Here is a 23339-nt window from a genome sequence, read left to right as displayed (position 1 = left end):
TTATAGCCTATGTGAGGTCTACCAGGATTTAGAGAATAGTTTTAATATCTGTGAACCCCTAAAAACAGTTTTATGCAACTAAGATTTCAGGCCTACATGTCTGTCATGCTGTAGGTAATACAGTAACTTGAGGTTGGGAGGGAAGTTTTCTTGCAAGCCAAACATCTCTTCTTGTGTTGTTCCTGTCTCTTATGCATTTGTTATTGGCTTTTTTAACTTCTTTTTAAAGATATTAATCAAAGGTGCCAACTTGCTAAATGACTTCTGTTAGTTTTCTGTTCGAATGATTGATTAAAAGCTTTAATGTAAATGGTGCTCTTCCTCTCTGCCCCAGCCTGCGTTGTATAAGTGTCTTTTTGAGCAGAACAGTGGATTGCAGGGTCAACAGCCTTCTCTCCCGGGACAGTTTTGCTTGCTTACATTGTGTGAAGGTCCACCCTCAGGATCCAGGACCTAAGTGCCGCAGCCACCAATGCATTATCCTGTTGATGCTTCTCTCTTCTGAATAAATGTGTTTACTGTGTTAATAAGTCGGCTTGGACGGTTTAACTTGGAGGGTCGGATCAGATGTGCCCTGAAATGCATTTGTGAAATTACCTTTTGCAGTGTTTATTCCTGGAACTAAGGACATTCATGATGATAATGGGTCAGACATCACTGGGTTGACTTGATAAATAGGTCAACAGAATCAAACTCTTATTTGTGAATGAGTACACTCACATCTTCTGCATTGATTTGAATATCCTTTAAATGACTTGTTCAGAAAATTTTGCTTGAATTGTAAACCTCTAAAGTTGAGAACATTTATTCAAAATACTTTTTATAGCCCTAGTAACAGTAACAGGACATGCAGCTAGCCAGTCAGTTAAAGAGGAACTATGCAAGTCCAGTCGCTTTTCCGCTGTTTTGCTAACCCTCCGCCTGGCCATGTGCATTTGTTTACAACGAAGCCGGCGAAAACTCAATACATGGAGCGGCGGTGGATAACGTTATATAACATATATGATGTTACGCCATACGTTTGTGCAGTCTTAACCGTCATACACAAAAGATTACGGGTTGCGGAGCGCCTTTGTGTCACGGTGTGCAGAGACAAGAGCTGGGACACCGGGGCGGCGACCGAGTAACTACACTGATGTTGCAAGGTTGGTTTTCAGCCGTGAGACGCCAGGTGGAAGACAGAGAGCCTCTGTTCTCACTCGTAACAAATCACAAGTCATGTAGTTAACGATCACAATTACTCCGGAGCTTTTTAATTAAAGCAGAAGTAAGCGATCCGGTGGTTTTGGCTAACTTCTTGTCAGCCGATGGAGTTAGCAGTCCCCGCCCTCGTCCCTACGTCACCACATTCACGCGCATCCCTTGGCTGCACACACAGAGAGGACCGCCCCTTTATGCCGTTCTCTCTCCTCATTGGATAAAGGTTGGAGGATACAAGGAAAGTTTTCTCCTCGGCTTACAGCAGAGCAGAGTGACTTACAGACCCGTGATTCAGACCAAACACTCTATGTAAGTGATTGCTGTCGGAAGATATAACTATTTACTGTAAGACTTATATTAACACAAACATTCTGCTTACTTCTGCTTTAAGGTAAAAATGTAGCATAGCCACGGGAGAAATCCTGCTTAGTTCCTCTTTCTAGGGCTTTTTTTGTAATGGACCCAAAATGCAGAGGGGGATGCACAGGGGAATCAACTTTTGATAGTCTATTGTACAAAACTGGAACGTATCGAACACAATCTGGGGTTTCAACAATTTTATGGTTGTAGCATGGGTGCAGCAGAGATCTGTGGGGAACATCCGAGAAGGACTGGGTGAGAAGACCAGGTTTAAATCCTGCAGCTGGAGGAGGTGGAAACATGGAACTACACACACACACAAACAGTGAGGAGAAACTAAGAAACGGTGGACCACGAACATAATATGAGGGGAAAGGGGAAGCAGAGAGACACAGGGATGGACCTGGGCCTGCAGACCCTCACATAAGGTCCTGTGTCTGTCTGTGTTGGACATTGTGCAGTCTCCATCTTCTATACTGTCACAATCCAGAAATAAGCTAATTAAACTATTCAGAAACTGCATTTTGTGCATGATACTCCAAAATGTCATGCAGTAACAACAAATACATACCATGACCAAACAGCACTAACTATAGTTTCATACGGTATCAGTTTGCAAGGAGGAAACCAGAATGTATGAAAATGTAAAATAATACTTTGTCAGTGTCACATTTAAATTGTGAAAAACACCTGGAGCCCCTGTTAGCCATTATTCCCACAACTCTATCTGCTTAAAATATTTGACAGAAATAGACTCTGATCCCAGGTTGTTGCATGTTACCAAAGTGGACATGTCCCTCCTCCTGCGTCCTTGGATCTTTTGGAAAGTTCCCAGCAGGACACCTGTTATCATCTGTATGCCTCACATCATATATAAATAAAATAAATAAAAGTAGCTACTGTAGCTACTCAGCCTAATCTTAAACAACTTATTTTATTTTTCCAAAATATAGACCCTTTCAGAGAGTATAAACAAAGACAGGTGTGGCTCATTAGAAAACGCTCTGGTACACTAAATGGAATGGAGCCTTGATTAGTATTCTTGGTAACACCTGTCTTTGTTTATACTCTCTGAAAGGGTCTATATGAATTACTGTAATTATGGTCATTTTCCTGATGAAGGGTTAATATTTGTAAATAATAAAGTGTTATTGCCTTCATGGAAAATATTTCAAATGAAGTGGACATTTTGATATTCATGTTATAATCAAAATGAACAAGATGAGTTACAAACAAATACTTAAGTTCTCCAGCAGGAGGCCTGCGTCTTGTGCTAAATTTATATCTAACTGGTTACTATTGCTGGAAAAGTATAAAGAAAATCATAATAATAACAAGATATCATAATTCATATGATGATTGAACCAAGAGGTTTTGGATTTTTGTCTCTAAGGATAAGTAAATCTAAATTTTGTCTTATTTTGTTTCCACACTACCACCACAAGATGGCGACCCTGCCTCTGACACCACATGAGCAGCTCCAGTGCAGATACTCTACAAGATTCATACAGTTCATTCAAACAAATGACTCATTTTGTGTTTTATATATTCGTATTTGTCATTGTAGTCTGTGTATTTGTTTAGTTTTGAACACTGCACTACTTTAAATATAAGACACTGCTGTCTCTTCAATATTGTTGGGGCTAATATTTCTGTGTTTCTTGTGCATGGAGTGTGTGTGTGTGTGTGTACATGAATTGGATCGTGTATTTGATGAGTTTGATGAGGGAAACCATGAAATCCCATGAGTCTCCGCTCTGAGCAGCTCGCAGCTCGGCTCTGCCATTCTAAAAACAGCTTACACCGACAATTAAAGGTAACAAACCCACTCCTGACGCTATAGGGATTATGCCAATGGGCCAATTTGCCAAAATGTTAAACTATCCCTTAAACTGAACCCTCTGTCCTCCTTCTGCTGCTGATGTGTCTAAAGTTCAACACGTGTGTGAAATGTTTTCAAAAATGATGAATGAAAACTGAAACCATTTATACCTTTATTTACAGAATGCCAACAGAGAAATTATGCAAAAAGAAGAAGAAGGAAAAAAAAGAATAAGTTTCAAAGGAGCAGTTGAAATGATGATATTGGTAATGATGAACCAGAGGATGTGGAAATTCCACAGCTTAAGAGCTTTTTGACAGAAGCTGATGAAGTTGTGAATGGAAACATGGAAAATGGTAAACAGCAAAGGTAATAGACCTAATACCTGCAAAACCCCGCTGGAGTGGGTTGTGAATGGCCCCACCATTACAGCCAACCCAATCACAGCTTCTGTGGGTAATCAGCCAAAGAAAAGTCAGAAATGTCCAGAGAAGGTTTTGGAAATCATGAACACATCTGCTCACTTCAAAAGTGGCCATTACTGTCCTAGATTGCCTCAGACAAGATAATGTTACCATGCCCATCAACCGCCAGGTTGCTGAGCAAAGGGCTGCGTGTCTGAAAAGGAAAATGTTAAATTTAATGGTATATGTCAATTTTCTGGATTATGTCAAAACCAGAGGCCATGCAAAGAGAGTGACAGAGCATCAAATGGAAGGCCAAGAAAGAAAGGTCTGGAACATCCCTCATGGTGTGCACCATCCTAAAAAGGGAACCTTGAGATTGGTATTTGACTGTGGTTCCAGGTTTAAAGGGGTGTCAGCTATAACAGGGACTTGACTCGACAAACTCGTTGTTGGGAGTCCTCACAAGGTTTCATCAAGAATCTGTGGCAGTGATGGCTCCCACTCAAGCAATGTACCATCAGGTCAAAATGTCAAAACAGGATGCAGACTTTTTTTTCACTTCCTGTGGTGGCCAAATGGTAAACTGACACGGTGAATCCTGCTGAATATAGAACAAAGCACATGTGACTGACACCATCAAAGACAATTTTCCTGTGGACAATTGCTTCATGTCCTTGTCTTTAGATGCATAGGACATGGCCCTTGTGAGAGACCTGACAGCTGTTGACCAACCGGGAGGGTTTCAGCTGGTAAAATGGATCAGCAACAGTTAAGTCAGAGTTGGAATACACTCACATGAAAAAGGAGGTGCCAAGGAGGTGAAAGACTTGGAGTTGGACAGAGACAGTCTTGTCAAGAGACCTCTAGGATTACTGTGGTGTGCTGAAACTGACACCTTTGGGGTCAAGAAGGTAGTCCAGAAAAGACCACTCGAAAGAGAGGGCATCATGTCCATGGTCAGTGTATGACCCCACTGGTTTTCTCACACTTTTCACTTTAGTTAATGCTGCAAAACCTCTGTGGATTTAGCTACAGTTGGGATCGTCAAGTCCCTAACCCCCTTACCTGTTGCAGTTGGTGCAAAAGCTCAACATGCCAAGCATGCCAAGGTGTACCAAACCTTAGGTTGGAGAACAAAAAGGACAACATTCATCTGGCCTTCATGTGAGGAAGAGCACAAATTGCTCCAGTTCAGAAAGTGAAAGTGAAATCTCAAAGATGCAACTGATAGGTACACCCACTGTTGGCAAGGATATCCCAGAACTCAAAGGAGAGGCTAAAGTGAATATCATTATCATCAAGAATGGATGGACTGCTACAAACCAACTGATTATATGTTTCTCCATAGGCTGGAATGAATCTCAACTGCATGGTCGAGAAAGTCGAAAGCGGAAGAAAATACAAGCTTCTGTGTCTGGTGGTGGACTTGACAGCACTCAACAGAAGATTGGAGAGGTTCCACATTGAAATAGTTGATTTGAGAAGTGGAACATCTGGAATGAAGAAAGGTACTAGTCACATTTACAAACTTAATCCAGTGCTGGAAAACGGGAGTAGAAAATTGAGGGTAGGAAGAAGATTCAGCAAAGCAGCAATGCCAAATGACATGAAACATCCATTCATTCTCGCCAAAGATCAGCACATCTCCACTCTCATTTTACGCCACATTCATGAGCAAGTAGGACATTGTGGAAGAAATCACCTGCTCTACAGACTTTGGAGAAGTGCTGGATTAATAATGCTTAAAGAAAATCCTCTCCTCCGGTGCTGTCTGCAGACGCTATAGGGGAAGCTGTTTGAGAGGTACAGTAGAGGGAAGGCTGCAAACTCGTCAAACTCTATGGGGTTATCTCCACTTACACGGCCAGTCATGCAGTGCATTTGGAAGTGGCATATTCATTAGACACAAGTTTTTGCATTCATGCACTACATCCATTCATTTCCAGAGGAGGCCGAGTGCCATTCATCAGATCGGATAACAGAACTAACTTCGTGGGAGCAGAATGTGAACTGGGAGAAGCTCTATCTGCTCTGGATCATAAAAAAAATTCAAAACTCATTACGACTCTTGCTGCATCACATCATGGCAAAACATGGGAGAGAATCATATGTATGGTCAGAGGGGGTGCTTAATTATTCAATCATCTAATCTCGCTGAGAGGCCAAAACCTACACTGTCTACCACCACTTTTTGAGAAAAGTGACTTGTAACAGGGTTTCAGCCTGCTCCTGAATATACTGTTTAAAATAATTTGTCTTCAGTTTCAGTAACTGTATAGTCCAATTCATAACTTTACTCATCAGCAGTGGTCCAACATAACTCACTGAAAGGGTTAATATTCCAGTCTTTCGTTTGACATGCTATACACACCACTGAGGTGTTCACTCAAGTACTGTATAAATACACTTTTGAGGTTGTATAAGTTAACGATTCCAACATGAAAAATGATCTGCAGATCACACACAATAATGCTTGTGTACTTTTTTTAGTCACCTTACTTGGAAAATAACATGAACTTCTCACTAAACATCCGACCAAACGTCTGTCTCACTTCACCTATTTAATATCATGACTGATCTGCTTCCAAATCTATTTCTGTACTTAGTGACTCCCCGTGCCCAAAGGCTGTCTGTCAGCACTTATGATTTGCATTTGGATGTAAGACTTGTAGTAGCTTGCTGTGGCAAATTAAAGTTTACTTAACACATTAACAACAGCATATTCTTCTCTGCGATTCAAACTGACCCTGGTATAATAAACTCCATGTCCTGCTCTTCCAATTACTGGCAACCTAGTTTACTAATACACATTAGTGAACACATACTAGTTTTTACAGTGTTAATACTAAAACTGGTATGAGAGAATGATATTGCCATCTCTTTCATTCTCTGTCAGATCCCACTGGATCAGACTCATTCACCCTGGACACAGTTGGGAGTGTTCATATCCTCCCTGAGGACTGCATGCAGATGACACACAGTCACTCACAGCATAGACCTGGTAAGGAAGGTCCTCGCTGACTAAAATGGTGTGAATCACTCCTGGCAGAAGAATCTGCGCTAATGCAATTCTGTTTCATTTCCTTTCATAAGCACAAATTAGATCAGAATCTCGGAGATGTAAAAGCTTAATGTATTCGGGCTGCTGGTCATTTCCTGTGAACTCAACTTCAGATCCAGCCAGCTACAACGTTACTCACACCACTTCCCACTTCCACTTCCCATTACACCTTGTGTCATGTGCACATGAATGATCTGACTCCAGGAGGTGACGTCATGTGTGGGTGCAAGTGACTGAATCCTCCTTTGAGACATTTTAATTGCTCTAAGTCAGATCAACTTGGTACAAGCTGCTACTTATATGCGTAAGTCAGGGTAACATGACTAACTCTACAGCACTTATGGTTTGAGAGCATGGTTTTAAAGGTGAAATTCATTTCACAATGGAGGACATTAGTTTTTTTTTTCTTTGTGTATATGACTTAGCTCTGTATGTGGCCAAGAAAGTTTACATAGTAGGCTATGCAAAATTACCCAACCAAAGTCTATTCAGCTCTATCAAAGTCTATCCCCTACATTTTCTATGCTGGGGTACTATGAGTTCCCAGTTTGCCAAGGGTTTAGGGTTAGGGTGCATAACAAAGCACAAATGTAGGCCTACAACAACAAAAAAGCACAAAATAGTGAGAATTAAAAACTAGATCTTATTCCGCCTCTTCAATACAAGACATTATAGGTAATAAAGCAGGACTCACCTTGAGGCCTTTGTCATTAAGTTAATATTAACCTATAGGCTGCTTTCTTATTCCCAAATAGGTTTCATTATAATTTATGAAAAACCAGGTGATCTTGAGCTTTTCAGGGCCCAAGAGCCGTTGCCAAGCTGGCCTCGGCTATGTTGATAATAAGGCATATTGGTGAGAGTGGTGAGATTACATGTAGTAGCCTAATTAGAATACATTCTTTAGTAATGGCTCTCTAATCGTGGTTGTGGGACGGAGCTACGGCTCGTTCTGCTCGTTCCCATCCCGGTGGTTTCATCCGCTCCACCAGCAGAGCCTCCGCTGGCCTTCATACCTGGATGACATCAGTGAGTAAGTAGCCCGGTCTGGCTGGGACACCATCAGCATCACTTCACCTCTCCACGTTTCCAAGTAGCTGCCAGCGGACGGCCTCAGCCTCCTCTGTCCGCTCATTGGTGCCTCGCGACGCCCGTCACGAGGAGCCACCTCCGGTGCATTCCCTATCCGCGTGCTCGGTCGGAAGTGGCCGCCTTTTCCTTTTCCTCAATTGGACTGAGCCGCTGTCAGTCGGGTTCACTCACGTTGAACACCGTCCGCCTCTCCGGCTCTGTGTCGGCTGAGACCGCCGTCATATTGGCTGCTAGAGTCAGCAGCAACCACGGCAGAAGAGGAGACCCCCACCATGATGAAGAACGGGCTTCGCGGAGCTTAAAGAATGATTTAACTTTTTAAATATTTTTTAATAGTAATTTACTAATTATCATCAAAATATTCGGGATGATACGGTCAAGTAGCCGCGTACCTTTAGTGCTTTCATCCGACACCGTGATCCGCAGAGGGGATATATGCCTGACTTCTCTTAATAGCCATTTTTTGCAGACAAAGAGAGCAGTTGAATAGAGCTTTGAGAAGGCACAGCTGGGTAAGATATGAAATCGAGAAAAAACACTCATTGTCAAGCATGTTTTGTTTGTCTGTGTAGCATCCGTAAGCACCGCCGCACCTCTTGGCTAATTTGTGTAAATTTTGTGTCGATTTTTCACAGGCTAACCTGCTAAGTCCGCTAGCTGGCTGGTTAGCCGAAGCTAACTGAAACGCCAGAAACCCCCTATCCAGGGAATGCTAACGGTTAGCATTTTTGACAGCTCAAAAGCCTGGACTATAAGTTAGCCATCTGTTGCCAGCTAAAAGCGTGACGTTTCAAATTAATTCAGAATAAATATCAGCCATCTGACCCGAGCCGCCCAGGCAGTCCGGCAGTCGGAGGCTAGCCGGCGGTACGTTTGCGGCTGTAGCCACATTTAGCGGTGTACGGGGTCTGGCTGTGGAAAGTAAACGTGTTAGCAAGTCAGCTAAGTTGGCTGGGACCGGGGGAAAATAGGGCCTCCAGTAGCCTGAAGGCCTTCCAACCATTTCTACAGACCAGCTCCAACTACGTTCAGCTTGATTATTGTGTGTCTTGCACGGACATACCTGTCTGCCCGTTAGAGTAACGGAACCGTTCTCACCACGTTAATCAGTATGACGAGATTACGTTGGACGGGAGGAAGCTGTAATATTGTTGAAATAACTTAATATAGTTAACATGAACTCTTTGTACTGAGATGCAATTTATGGTATTTGTCCACATTGTGACTGAACTAATGTCATATGTAATGTCACTGATGTGTTTCTGTGTTTACCTTGAATGCTTTTGTTATTATTGAGTTAAACTACTAACATAGCTACACTTATCAGAATAATCCCTGTACTGACTCTATAGGCTATATTTTGATCTGATCAATGCACTATTGAATGTAAGCAATATCTCTGATTATGCACATTCTGCCTCTATTTGAAACATCTAGGGTTGTTAGCAAATAATAGCCTATTCTAGCTCTGCTGTGTGGAGAGAAATGGAGCCTGCATATCTCTGCAGGCTTAATATTTGTTGAGATTTGAATGATGGGACGAATCAGTGTGTTTTATCAGAAATTTACAGAGCCTGTGTGGCTATCTGCCATCCCACATATCTTTAAGAATGCGCGACGCTGCAGATATCTCATTAACTCCGGTCTGGTCTGAGCAGAGAAGACGCCCTCCCTTAATCTTGTCTTCTCTCCAGCCCTCTCTTAGATCAGTGTGATCCCAGGAGAATGGGTGTGTTGGGCTGCCGGAGAGCAGAAGTAGCCTAGTTTTGTTAAAGGGAGACTTGTGGACTGCACTATTGGTGTGGACATTGTTATCAGTGGCGACTCGCACAGAGAGCTTATATAGGAAGGCTATATTTAAAGTAGTCACCCATGAATCAGCTGAGCACAGTTAATTCTGGGCAGAAATCAGCCATATGAGATGCCTCAACACTGTGTAGGCATACAGCTCAGGTTACTTGGTTGTAAAGTCGTATCAATGAATAGAGCCAGAGTTCTGAACATTTAACTATAATATGACTTGTGGTGCCATTGCAAGCTCTTACTGAGTGGATAGCAGCATGGGTTAGTGTTAATTAAGCACAATAACATGTAAGCAAAGTGAATTGTGTGGTTACTTGGTCAGACAACTGCAGTGTTATTAATGTTGTGTGTCTTTTATAGCTTCAACAGTGTGTTTGATGAAGCAGAGCTGGTTAGCTGACTAACACGGTGGCACATGGTGGCAGTTTTTAGCTCTCAGTGGTGATTCCTTCTTGTTTGCAGTCATTGATACCATCACTTTGCTTCAGCTCAGTGTTGTGTTTCTTTGCTGCTCAGATGAATCTTCTGAACCCTTGCTATTCATTATTGTTGAATTGTATGGACCATCGTAGTGCTGAGTTATAGATAACGCTGCTTTGATCATATTGGGTTGTAATCTAGTTTTTTCAGATCCTGTCTTTTTTTTTTTGTTCTCTTGGTCCCTGGAACTTGTCATTGTTTGTATTTTTTGAAGTGATCAGCAAGCAGAGGAGTAAAACACACCAACCCGGATGGAAAATCCAGCCTCTCAAGATGTATCTGATAAAACATTAGCCTCGCAGTTCCAGTTTATCTTGGAGCTTAAACAGCAGGGTGTGAACATGCAGTTGTAGTTCTGTGGATCAGTGTATTCCTGCTGACAGTGCAAATTCAGAATTGAGACAAATCTGGAAAATATAGGCTCTGGCTCTGCTGTGCTCCAACAAAAAGTTTACCCACTGAGTCGTTTGCATGTTTTGGCGGCTAAAGTGGATACATTATGTTTCGTCTTTGGTGAAACCTTTGTTTCCTTGTCTAATAAGTTGGTTTAAACTTGAAATTGTCGAGATGTGTGAGTTTGCTACGGAGCCAAGATGCTGAAATCAACTTAACACTCCATTTATAAAGGAACATTGTGTTATACACAACACCACACTTTTTCATTCCTATTCAGCTGATATGCAGTAAAAATCTGATACACATGCTTTTCTATTTACATTACTGCTATATGCATTCATTGAACTGTAACATGAGGCCTGGCTTCTCTTATCTAAAAATGAAAACATTATACACCTCTATCCTTTTGTTTTTCTTTATAAACTTATCTTGTTACTTATTACTAAGAAACATTTCATGCAGCTTACTCTTTCTGGCTTATTGCCTGATCTGTTTATAGAAGGTGTTTACTGGTATCAATAAGATGCAGTGGACTGAAGCATAACAAATGACATTTTCTAAAGAAAATTTGAAGCATGAATTTGTCAGTTGGCTGCAGTAATATGCTTTTATCAACAATAATTAGCATGTTAAAGGTGTTTGCTTGGAATAGTACTTTAATTAGTGATCACTGTGAAGAATAGGTTTTAAATGACCATAGTCTAGAGATGCAGTCCTGCTTATCAAAGAAAACAAACCATTGGCAGTTGATTTTTCTTTTGATTGATCAACTGACTAATTGATAAAGCAGGGTTATGTTAGTATTAGCTTAATGAAGATGTGCTCAGTTGGCACAGCATTATTTGTGCATATGTAGGACAGCTGAAGTTCCACACAGTGTGGACACTTGCCATAATACGAGTTGAAATCAGAGCTCATGCTGTGGGCAGTTGGGCACGGTGCCTGTGGTTTTCCATATGACAGGAATGGCACAGGAGAAAAAGGTTTTCTTACCTTGGTGACATGTTGCAAATTAGACTTTACTTCAAGAGGTGTAAGGTCTTCTAACCTGCAGAAATGGTGAATCAAAGCTGACTTTTATGATCAGCTAGAGGTCGATGTATAATGGTTCATGTCCTACGATATAGATCTGTCTCCATGTCTTGAGATCTATTTAAACAGGACTGAGTGTATTGAGAAATAAGGACTGCACATTGAACATTTTCCCTTTTTAATAGAGCCATGACGGCTGCTTTCTCAAAGCAGAACTGATTAGTTGACAATAATCAGATGAAGTTAAATCTTTTCAATGTAGTAAAGCCACATGTTGCATAAGCACATGCAGGATCAGAGATGTTGGCATTAGCAGTGACATTACCATTCAAGTTGCCTCGTGTTTTGGTATTACTATCCTAAATACAATTATCTAATTCTGTCAGCCGTGAAAATGAAATAATGAAGAGAAACATTCACTTTCAATTTATGATGTGCAAAAATATAATTGATAGGTCTTTGCAAGATTCATTACAACAGCACAAGCATTAGAAACAGCAATACTAACATTTATGTTAAAATGAATCAGGCAAGTACATTCACCTGGTATTTTACCAGGACCGGGATAATTATGATATATATTTTTTATAATTTTGTTATCAAATCTAGGGGCACAATAATTTCTGGCCACAGCTGGCAGCACTGAACAACTCACTGGGGAGTGTGTGTGCAAAAGTGTGTGTTGCAGTGCTACACAGACTTCATTGTACACATGAGGCAGATGAAGTTTTAAACACAACAAACATGTTAAAGCATATTTAGTGATTGTCATTTTGACCCAACATATTTGGGAAAAAATCCTGAGGTAAAATAGAATTGCAGCGTACAAATGTTAGTACAATAAAAATCCATAATGAAAATGATTTTTCACATTCATGCATTTGCTGAATTGGCGTTCAGTGCTGAAAAGCATGTGGGAGCTTTACTTTGGTTGTTGTTTGTCAGAAAAGTTTTTCTTTGGAGTTCCATCTGAAGCCAGTGGTAATCAGATTGGGAGTGTAAAGCCAGTGGTGGATTAAGGTACTGGCACTGCTGCTTTAGAGAATAAGAGGAAGATGTGCAACAGGCTGGATGGTGCACTCTCTCAGGCTTATTTTATTTGTGCAAATTTAACACAATAAGAGTTTGGTAGTTTAACTTAGCTGTGTGAGTAAATGATTATCTTCATAGCAAGAAATCTATCGTTGGTATGTGGATCACAAAACTCTGTTATATGAAAGGGAATGATTTCTACTGTGAGCACAGAACGGGTCAGTGTGCGGATGACCAGCGCCAGGTCTGGAGAGATGTCATGAGTTTGTCAGAGATTGGCCGTAAAACTGCCCTCAGCAAATCTAACTTAATCAGTCATGTGCTGAAGACCGGTCTGGTTTCCTGCACATCACAAGCCCTTGTCTCTCAGAGCTGACTGTGCAAATCCATAACGTCATTATCATTTTGTGGAGGCAAAGTCTGCATGCAGGTCTACGAGATGCCATGAAGCTGGAGATCAGTAGCAGAAGCAAATCCAATGGTGACAGGGTTGGGGATCTAAATTTCTCTAATAGCTGCCATTGCATATTCTTGCAAGTACCATGCAATGCACTGCTCGCAGCTTACACACTGTACTTGTGTTAGGGTCGGTTTTGACTCGTGTTTTAAATCAGCTGTAAAATACACTAACTCTTGGTTACGTTGTTAGGCTTCCTTATCCATGAAAAGGTTGGTTTTGCACTTATGATTTCAGTTTTAACTCTCATTATTGTTCTTATCCTTATAACCTGGTCGTAACCGACCCTAACAACACAAATGTCATCATTTTAACCTGAGCATTTTAGAATTTTGTTGAGGAAAAAAACGTTTTATTTTGTTTAAATAGAGGTTCCTGACAAAGTCAAAAAGCCTTTATGCAATAAACAAATGTATAGTACTTTTATGCATAAAAAAACCTATAAACGGGTCAGTGGTGACCCTAACACAAGAGGAGGGTTAAGATAAGTGTTCAGCTTTAGTAACAGACACCAAAGACCTTGGTGTGAGGACATGTGAAAAGATCTCAGAGATGTTTCAACTTGGCCAAATTTGTCAACTATCAGACTATTTTACTGCAGTAATTTGGACGTCTGAAACAAGAAAGAAGTGGCGCGCTGTGGAAGCCGTTGAAATGTCGTGTCTGACAGGCCACGTACCTGTGGTGACACTGCGCACTGTAAAACTCGAGCACAGTTTGGTGCCACTACCTCCAAATCCCTGTCAAATTCTAGGGGAGTGATAAATCAATGGCTTATGCGAGTGTGTATGTGCATGTATGCGTCTGCTGCTGTTACAGGGAAAGTTTTTGGTCAGGTCTAGACTGGCTCTGTAATACAGTACATACCAGCAGATCAGCTGTGAGCAGATCCCGGGTTCATTTATAGCTGTGGCCTTGTGTCCCTGCACGTCTGCCTGGCAACTCCTAACTCTGCTGTTCCAACTACTCGAGCTCACCCAGCTCTCAGACACTTTGGCCCTGTTCGACTCACACCATGTCTAATTACTAGATACACAGTAGTCTGGGGAATTTAAATGTAGGACATTCTTTATATAGCTCGTACCTCAGTATTAAATGTAGGCGCCGTTGATGTTGTGAGTGTTCTCCACCTGTGACTTCATCAGTAGGGGTGCTTAATCGTCCGACTTCCCGCTTTGATTCCATTACGATTATTGAAGTCTCGATTCGATTACCAACCAATTATTAACGATTATCGGTTTGATTTTCGATTATTGCCAGTTATGATTTCCCATTTGACACTAACAGTAACTAAAATACACCAGTAACTAAAATACACCACAAACTTAATTGCACTTAAAAAAACAACAACTTCTGAATTACTTAACTTCTCTTTTATTTAGTCAAACCTCAATTTTTGTTTTAGATGTAGTCTTTCACAGTGTTTTTTTTTTTGACTATGTCCACACTTATAAAAAAAAAAATCCATAGTAATAAAAATTTAACAGTAAAATAATCATTTGTCAACATTAGTCCACATCATCGGTCCTAAAGCTAATAATAGATTTTTGGAAATGTAATAATCGACTCATAATCGTCCTTAGAATAATCGCCATTAATCAATAATCAACTTTTTCCATCACCTATTAATCAGATGTGTCTCCTGTCCCCTCCAGGTCCCAGGGGGCTCCTATTGATGAAGAAGGTGGGCAACATGTGGAGCAACCTGAAGAGCAAATGCCAGACACTCTTCCACAACAACAGCTCAGGACCCATTGACAGCAGGGTGGAGGCCGATGCCGTCCACTGCGTGGTGGATCTCGGTCAAGGGGGGGGCTCAGGTGATCCCAGCGCATCGGGAAGCTCCAGTCCGTCGCGGAACCTCCTACCGGTGCCAATGGCGACGTCAGGACGCCGCCATCACAACTGCGTGTCGGACATCCCTCAGATAGTAGAGATCACTATCGACAAGGACACGGAGGACGGGCGGGGGGGATCGGGGGGCGTCCCCCTGGCCCGGAGAGACTCCTATTCCCGTCACGCTCCGTGGGGGGGCAAGAAAAAACATTCATGTTCCACCAAAACCCAGAGCTCTTTGGAAGCGGACCGGCGGTCCGGTCGTCTCAGGGGGAGCGGGAACCGCAGGGACCGGCGCTACGCCATCAGCTCCATCCAGGAGATGAGCGACTCGGTGTCGGGGGGGCGCAGCCTGAACGCCCGCTCTCTGCGCCAGCGGCTCAGCGAGACGGTGGGGCTGTGCCTGCCCCTGCCCACCCACAGGCGCGCCCGCTCCAGTAAGAACCCCGTCGCCTCCAAACGGAAGATCCACCTGACGGAGCTGATGCTGGAGACCTGCCCCTTCCCGCCGGGCTCGGACCTGGCCCACAAGTGGCACCTGATCAAGCAGCACACGGCGCCGGTCAGCCCGCATTCCTCCACCGCCCTGCTGGACGCCTTCGACCCGGCCCACCCCTCCCCCGAGGACGAAGAGGAGCGTCTCCGCGAGCGCCGCAGACTGAGCATCGAGGAAGGTGTGGACCCGCCGCCCAACGCCCAGATCCACACCCTGGAGGCCTCAGCGCCGGGCTCCTCTCTCTACAAACTGGGACCAAAGATGGCTCCCGGCATGGGGGAGGCCTCCGGGGACGGCCGGGCCTCGGGGACCGGCAGCTCCGCGGGCGTGTCGTCGTCATCATCGGCATCGTCGTCGTCGTCATCATCATCATCATCAGGGGCCTGCGGGCAGGTGTTGGGGGCTTCGGCATCAGCCCAGGACTGTGACTCGGAGGAGGACTCCACCACCCTCTGCCTGCAGGCCCGGAGGCCCAAGCAGCGGCACGCCTCCGGGGACGGCCACCTGGGCCGGCAGCAGCCCGGCCCCTGGAAGGTCCACACCCAGATAGACTACATCCACTGCCTGGTGCCGGACCTGCTGCAGATCACCGCCCTGCCCTGCTACTGGGGCGTGATGGACCGCTACGAGGCGGAGGCGCTGCTGGACGGCCGGCCGGAGGGCACCTTCCTGCTGCGCGACTCGGCCCAGGAGGACTACCTCTTCTCCGTCAGCTTCCGCCGCTACAACCGCTCCCTGCACGCCCGCATCGAGCAGTGGAACCACAACTTCAGCTTCGACGCCCACGACCCCTGCGTTTTCCACTCTTCCACGGTCACGGGGCTGCTGGAGCACTACAAGGACCCCAGTGCCTGCATGTTTTTCGAACCGCTGCTCACCGCGCCCCTCCATCGAACCTTTCCCTTCGGCCTGCAGCACCTGGCACGAGCCGCCATCTGCCGCTGGACCACGTACGACGGTATCGGCTCTTTGCCGCTGCCCCCTGCCCTGCAGGACTTCCTTAAGGAGTATCACTATAAACAGAAAGTACGAGTTCGCTGGCTGGAGAGGGAACCGCCACTCAAAGTCAAATAGGGCGGGCTCCTCCACGGCCTATACACACATACTGCAGCAGGACAACAGAACTTGAGAAATTCCTCGTTACCCAATTAGAGGCTCTTTCTTGTGGGGGATGGAATTTAAATATTACAAGCTATACAAGATTCATTCTAATCTTTGGTTTAGTTATTACTTACATCACAGAAAATACATATGATTATATTCAGTATAAAGCTGTCTGGCAAGCACATGTTTTTGTGTTCAACAGGTTGTTTTGACAGGAAGGGAAGGCACAAATATCAGTGCTTTGTGTCTCTTTTCTTCCGTTTTGTGCTTATAATGTCTGCCTGATCCCACACCATCACCCTGCCTGTAGACCTGCCTGCATGCCCCCCCCCAGCCCCCCGTTCATCCCAAACTGCTATTTAGGCCCACATGGCTACGTTGTACAGTTCACTTTGTGCTTTCTCTATTTTTAAAAAAGAAATCCTCAGCTTGTCAAAGCACCTAGTGGAGACACTTTCCCCCAAGAGTTTTTTTTTTTAAAGGTGTGGGTTGAGAGGGCATCTGGAGGTGTAGTGCAGTCAGAGCTTGTCCCATGGACACAGCTACATAAGGCACATTCTGTCCCAGCCCTGCACGCATGAGTCAGGGACGGACTCTGAGAGGGTCCAGAGAGTCCAGGACATATTCCACCTGTCCTTAATAACACTAGTTCCTCCTGAAGCGGTAGCTCAGTCCACTGTGTGCTACAGTGTCAGTCTAAACCCGTCAACTCCTCCTCTCTCTGTGCAGAATCGCTTTTGGAACCAGAGAGACAGACTTAAGGAAAACGGTTATTGCCATGGTTACAGATTTCACAACAAGTCTGTCAGCTCTTCACTTCCCATAAGCACTCTGAACACCGAGTGCACATATTGCACACACCTCATTACTTCCTGTTTGGCATTCAGCTCAGCAGTCACTGGAGTCCTGGTCTGGTTTTCTGGTGTTCAGGTCTCAGTGGACACCCTGGGGTGGCGTCCCGCTCCACAGCCTGCTCCCGTGTGCTCAGGTTGGTTACTTTACCAGACATGGAGCCGTGCTGCAGCTAGGTGAGCACTGTGGTCACTGTGAGGAACGCCAACAGGGTGAGTCCCTGACAATTGATGAAAACACAGAATGTCAGTGTCCCCTAAAACATGAGAGGGAGCTGATCAGCTCCTAGTGGGGAGATTTGATTGGCAACGGGCTTTTTCCCTGGAAGACCCCCCATCTCCCCCCTACAGTACAAGATCAGAAATGGGCAGGACAGACGACGGCATGTGGGTGTCTCCTCTAAGAATCTGCTGGTGATGATAGTGAATTAAAACTGCAGCACCCTCTCCTGCATGAGTTAATATCTTAATATATGAGTTAATGGAACTACTTTTTAAAACATGTCGAGTGCTGTGTCACCAACAGGAAAGAGGTCGTGTAGTTTTTTTCTTGGGAGTGAATGTCTCAACACTTCACAGCTAATTACCCCAGGAAATCCCCCCTGGTTGCATTTATAGTGCAAGCAACACCGGAGCGTCCAGAGACGCACCTTCATGGTTTTTAATTGGAAAAAAAAACTATTAGTATAAAAAACTATTAGTGGTGCTATGTTGGTTGATATATGACAATTTAATAAAAATTATATTGTGCTAATAAAATTAAAAGGTATTAATAAAAAAGTTCTCACGCTAATGCATGCATTAGTCTCACAACATATTATGGGCTGTGTGGTAGTATTAGGACTGCGGAGGGCCCAGCACCAGCACCACTGTCCCACATCGGTCCAGCCCTCACACATGTAGGAGGGTGAATTTATTGGTCAGAATAATCCAACCTGTAATGACAGTACAGCACTCAGTACTGCTCTCAATCAGAGTTGGTAAACACACATTTCCTGGCTGGTTAATAGACAAAACCATAGAGCAACACACACCAGATCATAACTGGAAGGGTGCATGTGTAGATGTCCAGCTAGCTCATAGTTTTAGTCTGTGTATCACCAGCACATACTGTACATCAAAGGTTTATTTTTTGTTCTCACCAGTGAGGATGAATCATAAAGAAATGTGACACATGAATATCAGTGACTGAGAGTGGTGTTAAAGGGACATATTCTGGAAATATCACTTTTTGAAGGCTCTTTAACATACAGTATTTAGGTGTTTGTCTTGCCTTCTGGTCCCCCAAATGTGAGAATTGACAAAAACATCAGTAATTTTCAGGCTCTCTAGGTTGAAATCCATGTGGTTTTATGAGCTGTTCCCTCAGGTATCTGACAATGATGTAATTAGTTTTCGAATCTGCATAATCCCACCCCCTTGTCCCAGGCGGGACAAGCAGTGGTTCATTTGCATTTAAAGGGACAGGCAGTGAAACCAGCCGTTCTGAACAGGGCTGTTTTGAGAGGATGAAGAGCTGTGATGTTTGATCCTTGGGGTCTTTTGACCGAAGCATGTCACAGACATGTCTTTAAGACACCTGGGAACTATTTTAATTTGTGGAAATAGGGCAGAATATGTCTCCTTTAACACTAAAGCTCAGTTGACCCCAGACTATATTATGGAGACTTTTCTTCTTTGCTCCAACATATTCATGTGGGAGGACCCGGTCACATGCAGCTCATATCTACACCCTGAAAACTCAGCACTTCCCAAATTCTTTTATTTATCAGGCAGCACCATTTATAATTTTTTTTAAATGCAAGTAGTAACAGATGTGTAGATGAAAGGGTTAATGTTTCTCACATTTCACAACCCGGTTTGTACCTCCTACACTAAATTGTGAATTGATCTACTTTTATCAAACATTGACTCACATCGATATCCAGAACATTTTTCCTCTGCCCAGTACTTTGTGGTCAGAAAGCATGAACACCACATGTGAATCACCAGTGTGTGTATGTGTATGTGTGTGTGTGTGGAGTGGATGAGTGGCTGGAGTGCATGGAGGGAGGAGGGGAGTAAGGCACAGACATTTTAGTTGCTTGCATGTGCACTTTTATTGTTTCAACATTTTTTTTAGCATCCATATTGTCAAATAGAAGAAGTCCACAGGCTGAGGAAGTGCTCAGACTCCCTCAGTGTTGTGTACATACCGTTTTAGAGTTGGTCAGTATACCCCATCAATCCAGTACTCACCCTTTTTTTTTGCAATGAATTTTTGCAAATTCATTCATAAAAAATCCAAAACTGAAACCTCTAACTCTCTTGAAGCTTCAGGCATTCTTCTCTTCTGTCGTCTTCTTATTCCATTCATAAAACCTGCAACGCAATGAAGTGAGCGGGTCAGAAGCCACTCACTGCCACCTGCCCATCATGCCGCTGCTTAGCAACAGCCTATAACGCCCTACCATGCCCCACCCCTACTAATCACAGGCTGATTTCACCATGTGGGGACTACTTGGTGCTGCTGTACGACTGAGGCACGTGATATTGTGTTTGTTCTAACATCTTCATCCGGCCCCATCTCTTCTGACATCACGTCACGTATTTACACAGAGGTGACCCTGACGCCCCCGTCTGTCCTGCCCTCTGACTGTCTGTGACCCTGTGAGGGCGATGTGGAGGTGGAGCTGGCTCACTGAGCGTGCGACCAGTGAGGGATCCGTTGAAGTAAATAGCACTTTAATTGTGTATTTGTGTTGTGTAAGGTGCAGTCTGCAAGTTTTCAGACAAGGACAGTGTTTTTTGTTCCTGTTGACTCTTTACTGCATCAGAGGTTTATCAATATTGGGTGAACATGGTCAGAGTTGTACATCTGTACAGATACAACATCTCCTGCAGCACCAAAGACTCTTTTTTGGGAGCAGTTTGCCTGCACTCTAGTTAGCAGCAAGTGAGACCAGGTCAGATCATTCAGTAATACTTTACTTGACGGGTGGGTGTGTAGCACATTCATAAGGTATAATCATTTCATCAGGTGTTCCTAATGCATTCATGATGGCTCCATACGGCATTCATACATTGGTTTACACTGCTATGGAATAATGAACTGGGATTTTTATTTTTCAACAATAACAGTCCCCTAATTGCACCTGGGAATACAAGAACACGGTACAATACAGTCAGTGAGGCCTTAATAAGGGCTAGGAGTTATTTTGTAATATTTCCATAAATGGTTTATGAATGTTACTTTGCATGTCACTTCTTGTACAGGTGGTGAAAGATTGATAACTGAATTACAAATGATGCCACCACTGGAATGGTAACAGGAACAAAGCAAACCATACATAAATTCTACATACATGACTTCAAAGGGGACATATTATAGAAATAACTTTCTTTAACATATATTTAGGTATTTGTCTGGCCTTCACGCCCCAAAATGTGAGAATTTACAAAAAAATCTGTAATTTTCAGGCTCCCTAGGTTGAAATCCATGTGGTTTTATGAGCTGTTCCCTCAGTTGTTTTACAATGATGTAACTAGTTTTTGAATTTGCATAATCCTGCCCCTACCTGGTACCAGTAGAAGGGGCGTGGCAAGCAGTGGTTCATTTGCATTTAAAGGGACAGACACTAAACTAGCTGTTCTGAACAGGGCTGTTTTGTGAGGATGAAAAGAGCTGTGATGTTTGATCCTTGGGGTATTTTGACCAAAGCATGCCACAGACATGTCTTTAAGACACCTGGGAACTATTTTAATTTGTGGAAAGGGGGCATGATATGTCTCCTTTAATGAAGTCTTTGTACAAGTTGGTATTTTGTCCCAGTAGGCCAATACTTCCTGGTGTGATAAAGGGACTTTTATGAAACATCTGGGTAACACACTATGTATTTGTGACTATTTTGTGAGGCCTTCATGAACCATTGCAATAGAATGCTGAATAGGGGTATTTTGTTCTTAGATTTCCAGGTGCCATTATGGGACTTTTATTTTGAAGGAGAAAAAAAGGAAAAATCCCAGTTTGTTATTCCATAGCAATGTAACCTGATGTATGAATGCTGAGTCATGCCTTATGAATGTTCTAGGCACTTAACCTCCAAGTAAAGAGTTAGCGACCAAGCTTTGACCTGAATTTGCATTAAAAGACACACTTTTTTGTGTGTGTGTGTGCACCCAATATGGATTTGAACCCTCTCAAATCTCGGTGACAAAACCTGTATGATCACAGTCATCGTTTCATTACCAGTGTGCTGCACTACAGAGTCAACACAACTGGAAACGTCCCGCTTGTGGACACCACTGTGCGTGTATTAGCTCGAGAGGGGGGGCGAGACTTGACTGAGTGAGACTTTGAGTGTTGCAAAGAAGCCGGTTGGTCCTGAAAATATTTCACTATGACCAGGTGTTGTGATGTGAAGCTGCGTCGATGATGCGTGTGCGTGCGTGTGTGGTGTGGTAGCGTAGTAGCGGACAGAATGGACAGAACCACACACGAAGGGTTCCAGTGGAGGGGAAGCAGAGTCAGCTGTGAGGGGTGATGACTGGAACTCCAATGAACAATGCCTCTCTGCCCCTGCCCCACCCACCCACCACCCCCTTTATTCTCAGGCAGGCCCGTTGCAAGGAGAGTCCCAGGACCCTCTCAACCCAGTTTTCCCCATGGGAAATATCTGATGTTAAGCGTAGCACATGTTTGCCATATAACCCGTAGATTTAGGAGAAGGAAAAAAAAAATCATTGTATGTATGAATGATGAATGATGGAGTTATGTATTAGGAGCCTGATGAAAAGACATTTTATTCTTCTGTGGTGCATTAAATGTCTGGAACACACACATTTGCACACATCGTGACACTTCCTCTTAACGACCGACTACACTACCCCAGGTATAGACACATACCACGCCCACCCACCCACCAACCCCACCCTAAGCCAGGGATGTGTAAAAGATGGACCACATTTAGCCAGCACCACCTTTTGTGTGTGACTCCCCAACACCCCCTTCCCCCAGAAAGGGAAAACAAAGCTGGGTGTTTCTGTGTATATTCTATGTTCTTAACAAAAACAAAAGAAAATGCCATGGATTGAACTCTCTTGTCCTTATATTGTCATTAGTATGACACCGTTTAGCTGCACTATAGAACCACTGGGCCTGGTCTCCATGATGGTTATATCACTAGTTGTACCTTTTAACAGAAACAAGAGCAACACCCCCAGGATGTAGGCTAGGACTCCTAGCCCCCCACCCCCACCTCGGTACGACACGTGGTTTCAGCTCAAGAGGACAAACAAAAAGAAAAGGATATTTTTTTCTTTGTTCCCATATATATTTTAGAAAGCTGGGTTAAGTGCTATATACAAACAGAAAAAAAAGATGTATGAAAGAATTATTATTTTTCATTATTACTTCTCCCTAATATGCAATGGAGTATAGTGTAACAATGGTTGCAATCCTCTGTCACTTTAATGCTGTATGTGCACATTGGTTGCTGTGTGGATGAGGGTGCCGAGGCAACAGGACTTGACAATGATGGGAACTAATGGTTGTCACTCTGCAGCGCTGTCGTGTTCCCAGACTGCCTTATTCGTTCTGACCAATCACAAGAGCCCTATTAAACCCAGGGGCTGCAGCCACCGCCCCAGGCCGACCGAGCTGCAGGCAGACGAATATCACTGTTCCATTTTCTTCGACTTTTTTTTTTTCTTCTTTTTTCGCTTTTTCATTTTCTTTCCCTCTTTTCTTTTTTTTGTTTTTCTTTTATTCTGCTGTCAGGTAGGATTTGGAGCGTGTAAATGGCATAATCATGTTCACATCTCACTGTCTGTTCTGTGTATCTGCTTCACCATTCAAAGAGAAAAAAAAAACTTGTTTTCCAGTGTAACCTGTTCATTCTAAAGAGCCGTATGATGCGACACTTGTAGCTG

The 23339-nt window shown here is 43.5% G+C and overlaps 1 protein-coding gene across 1 annotated transcript; it reads left to right on the top strand.

Annotated features, from left to right (window-relative positions):
• Window positions 1-8188: 8188 nt before the first annotated feature.
• On the top strand, window positions 8189-16796 carry socs5b (suppressor of cytokine signaling 5b). Its single transcript, XM_085800824.1, has 2 exons — window positions 8189-8454; window positions 14798-16796. The coding sequence occupies exon 2, from the start codon at window positions 14818-14820 to the stop codon at window positions 16546-16548; it is 1731 nt and encodes a 576-aa protein (XP_085656950.1). The 5' UTR covers window positions 8189-8454; window positions 14798-14817; the 3' UTR covers window positions 16549-16796.
• The last annotated feature ends 6543 nt before the right edge of the window (window positions 16797-23339 follow it).

The sequence above is a fragment of the Trachurus japonicus genome, chromosome 15, assembly GCF_045865225.1.
Source record: "Trachurus japonicus isolate A0001 chromosome 15, Traja_1.0".
NCBI lineage: Eukaryota > Metazoa > Chordata > Actinopteri > Carangiformes > Carangidae > Trachurus > Trachurus japonicus.
Note: the sequence above shows the minus strand (reverse complement) of the source record. Positions and strands in the feature narration are given on the sequence as shown.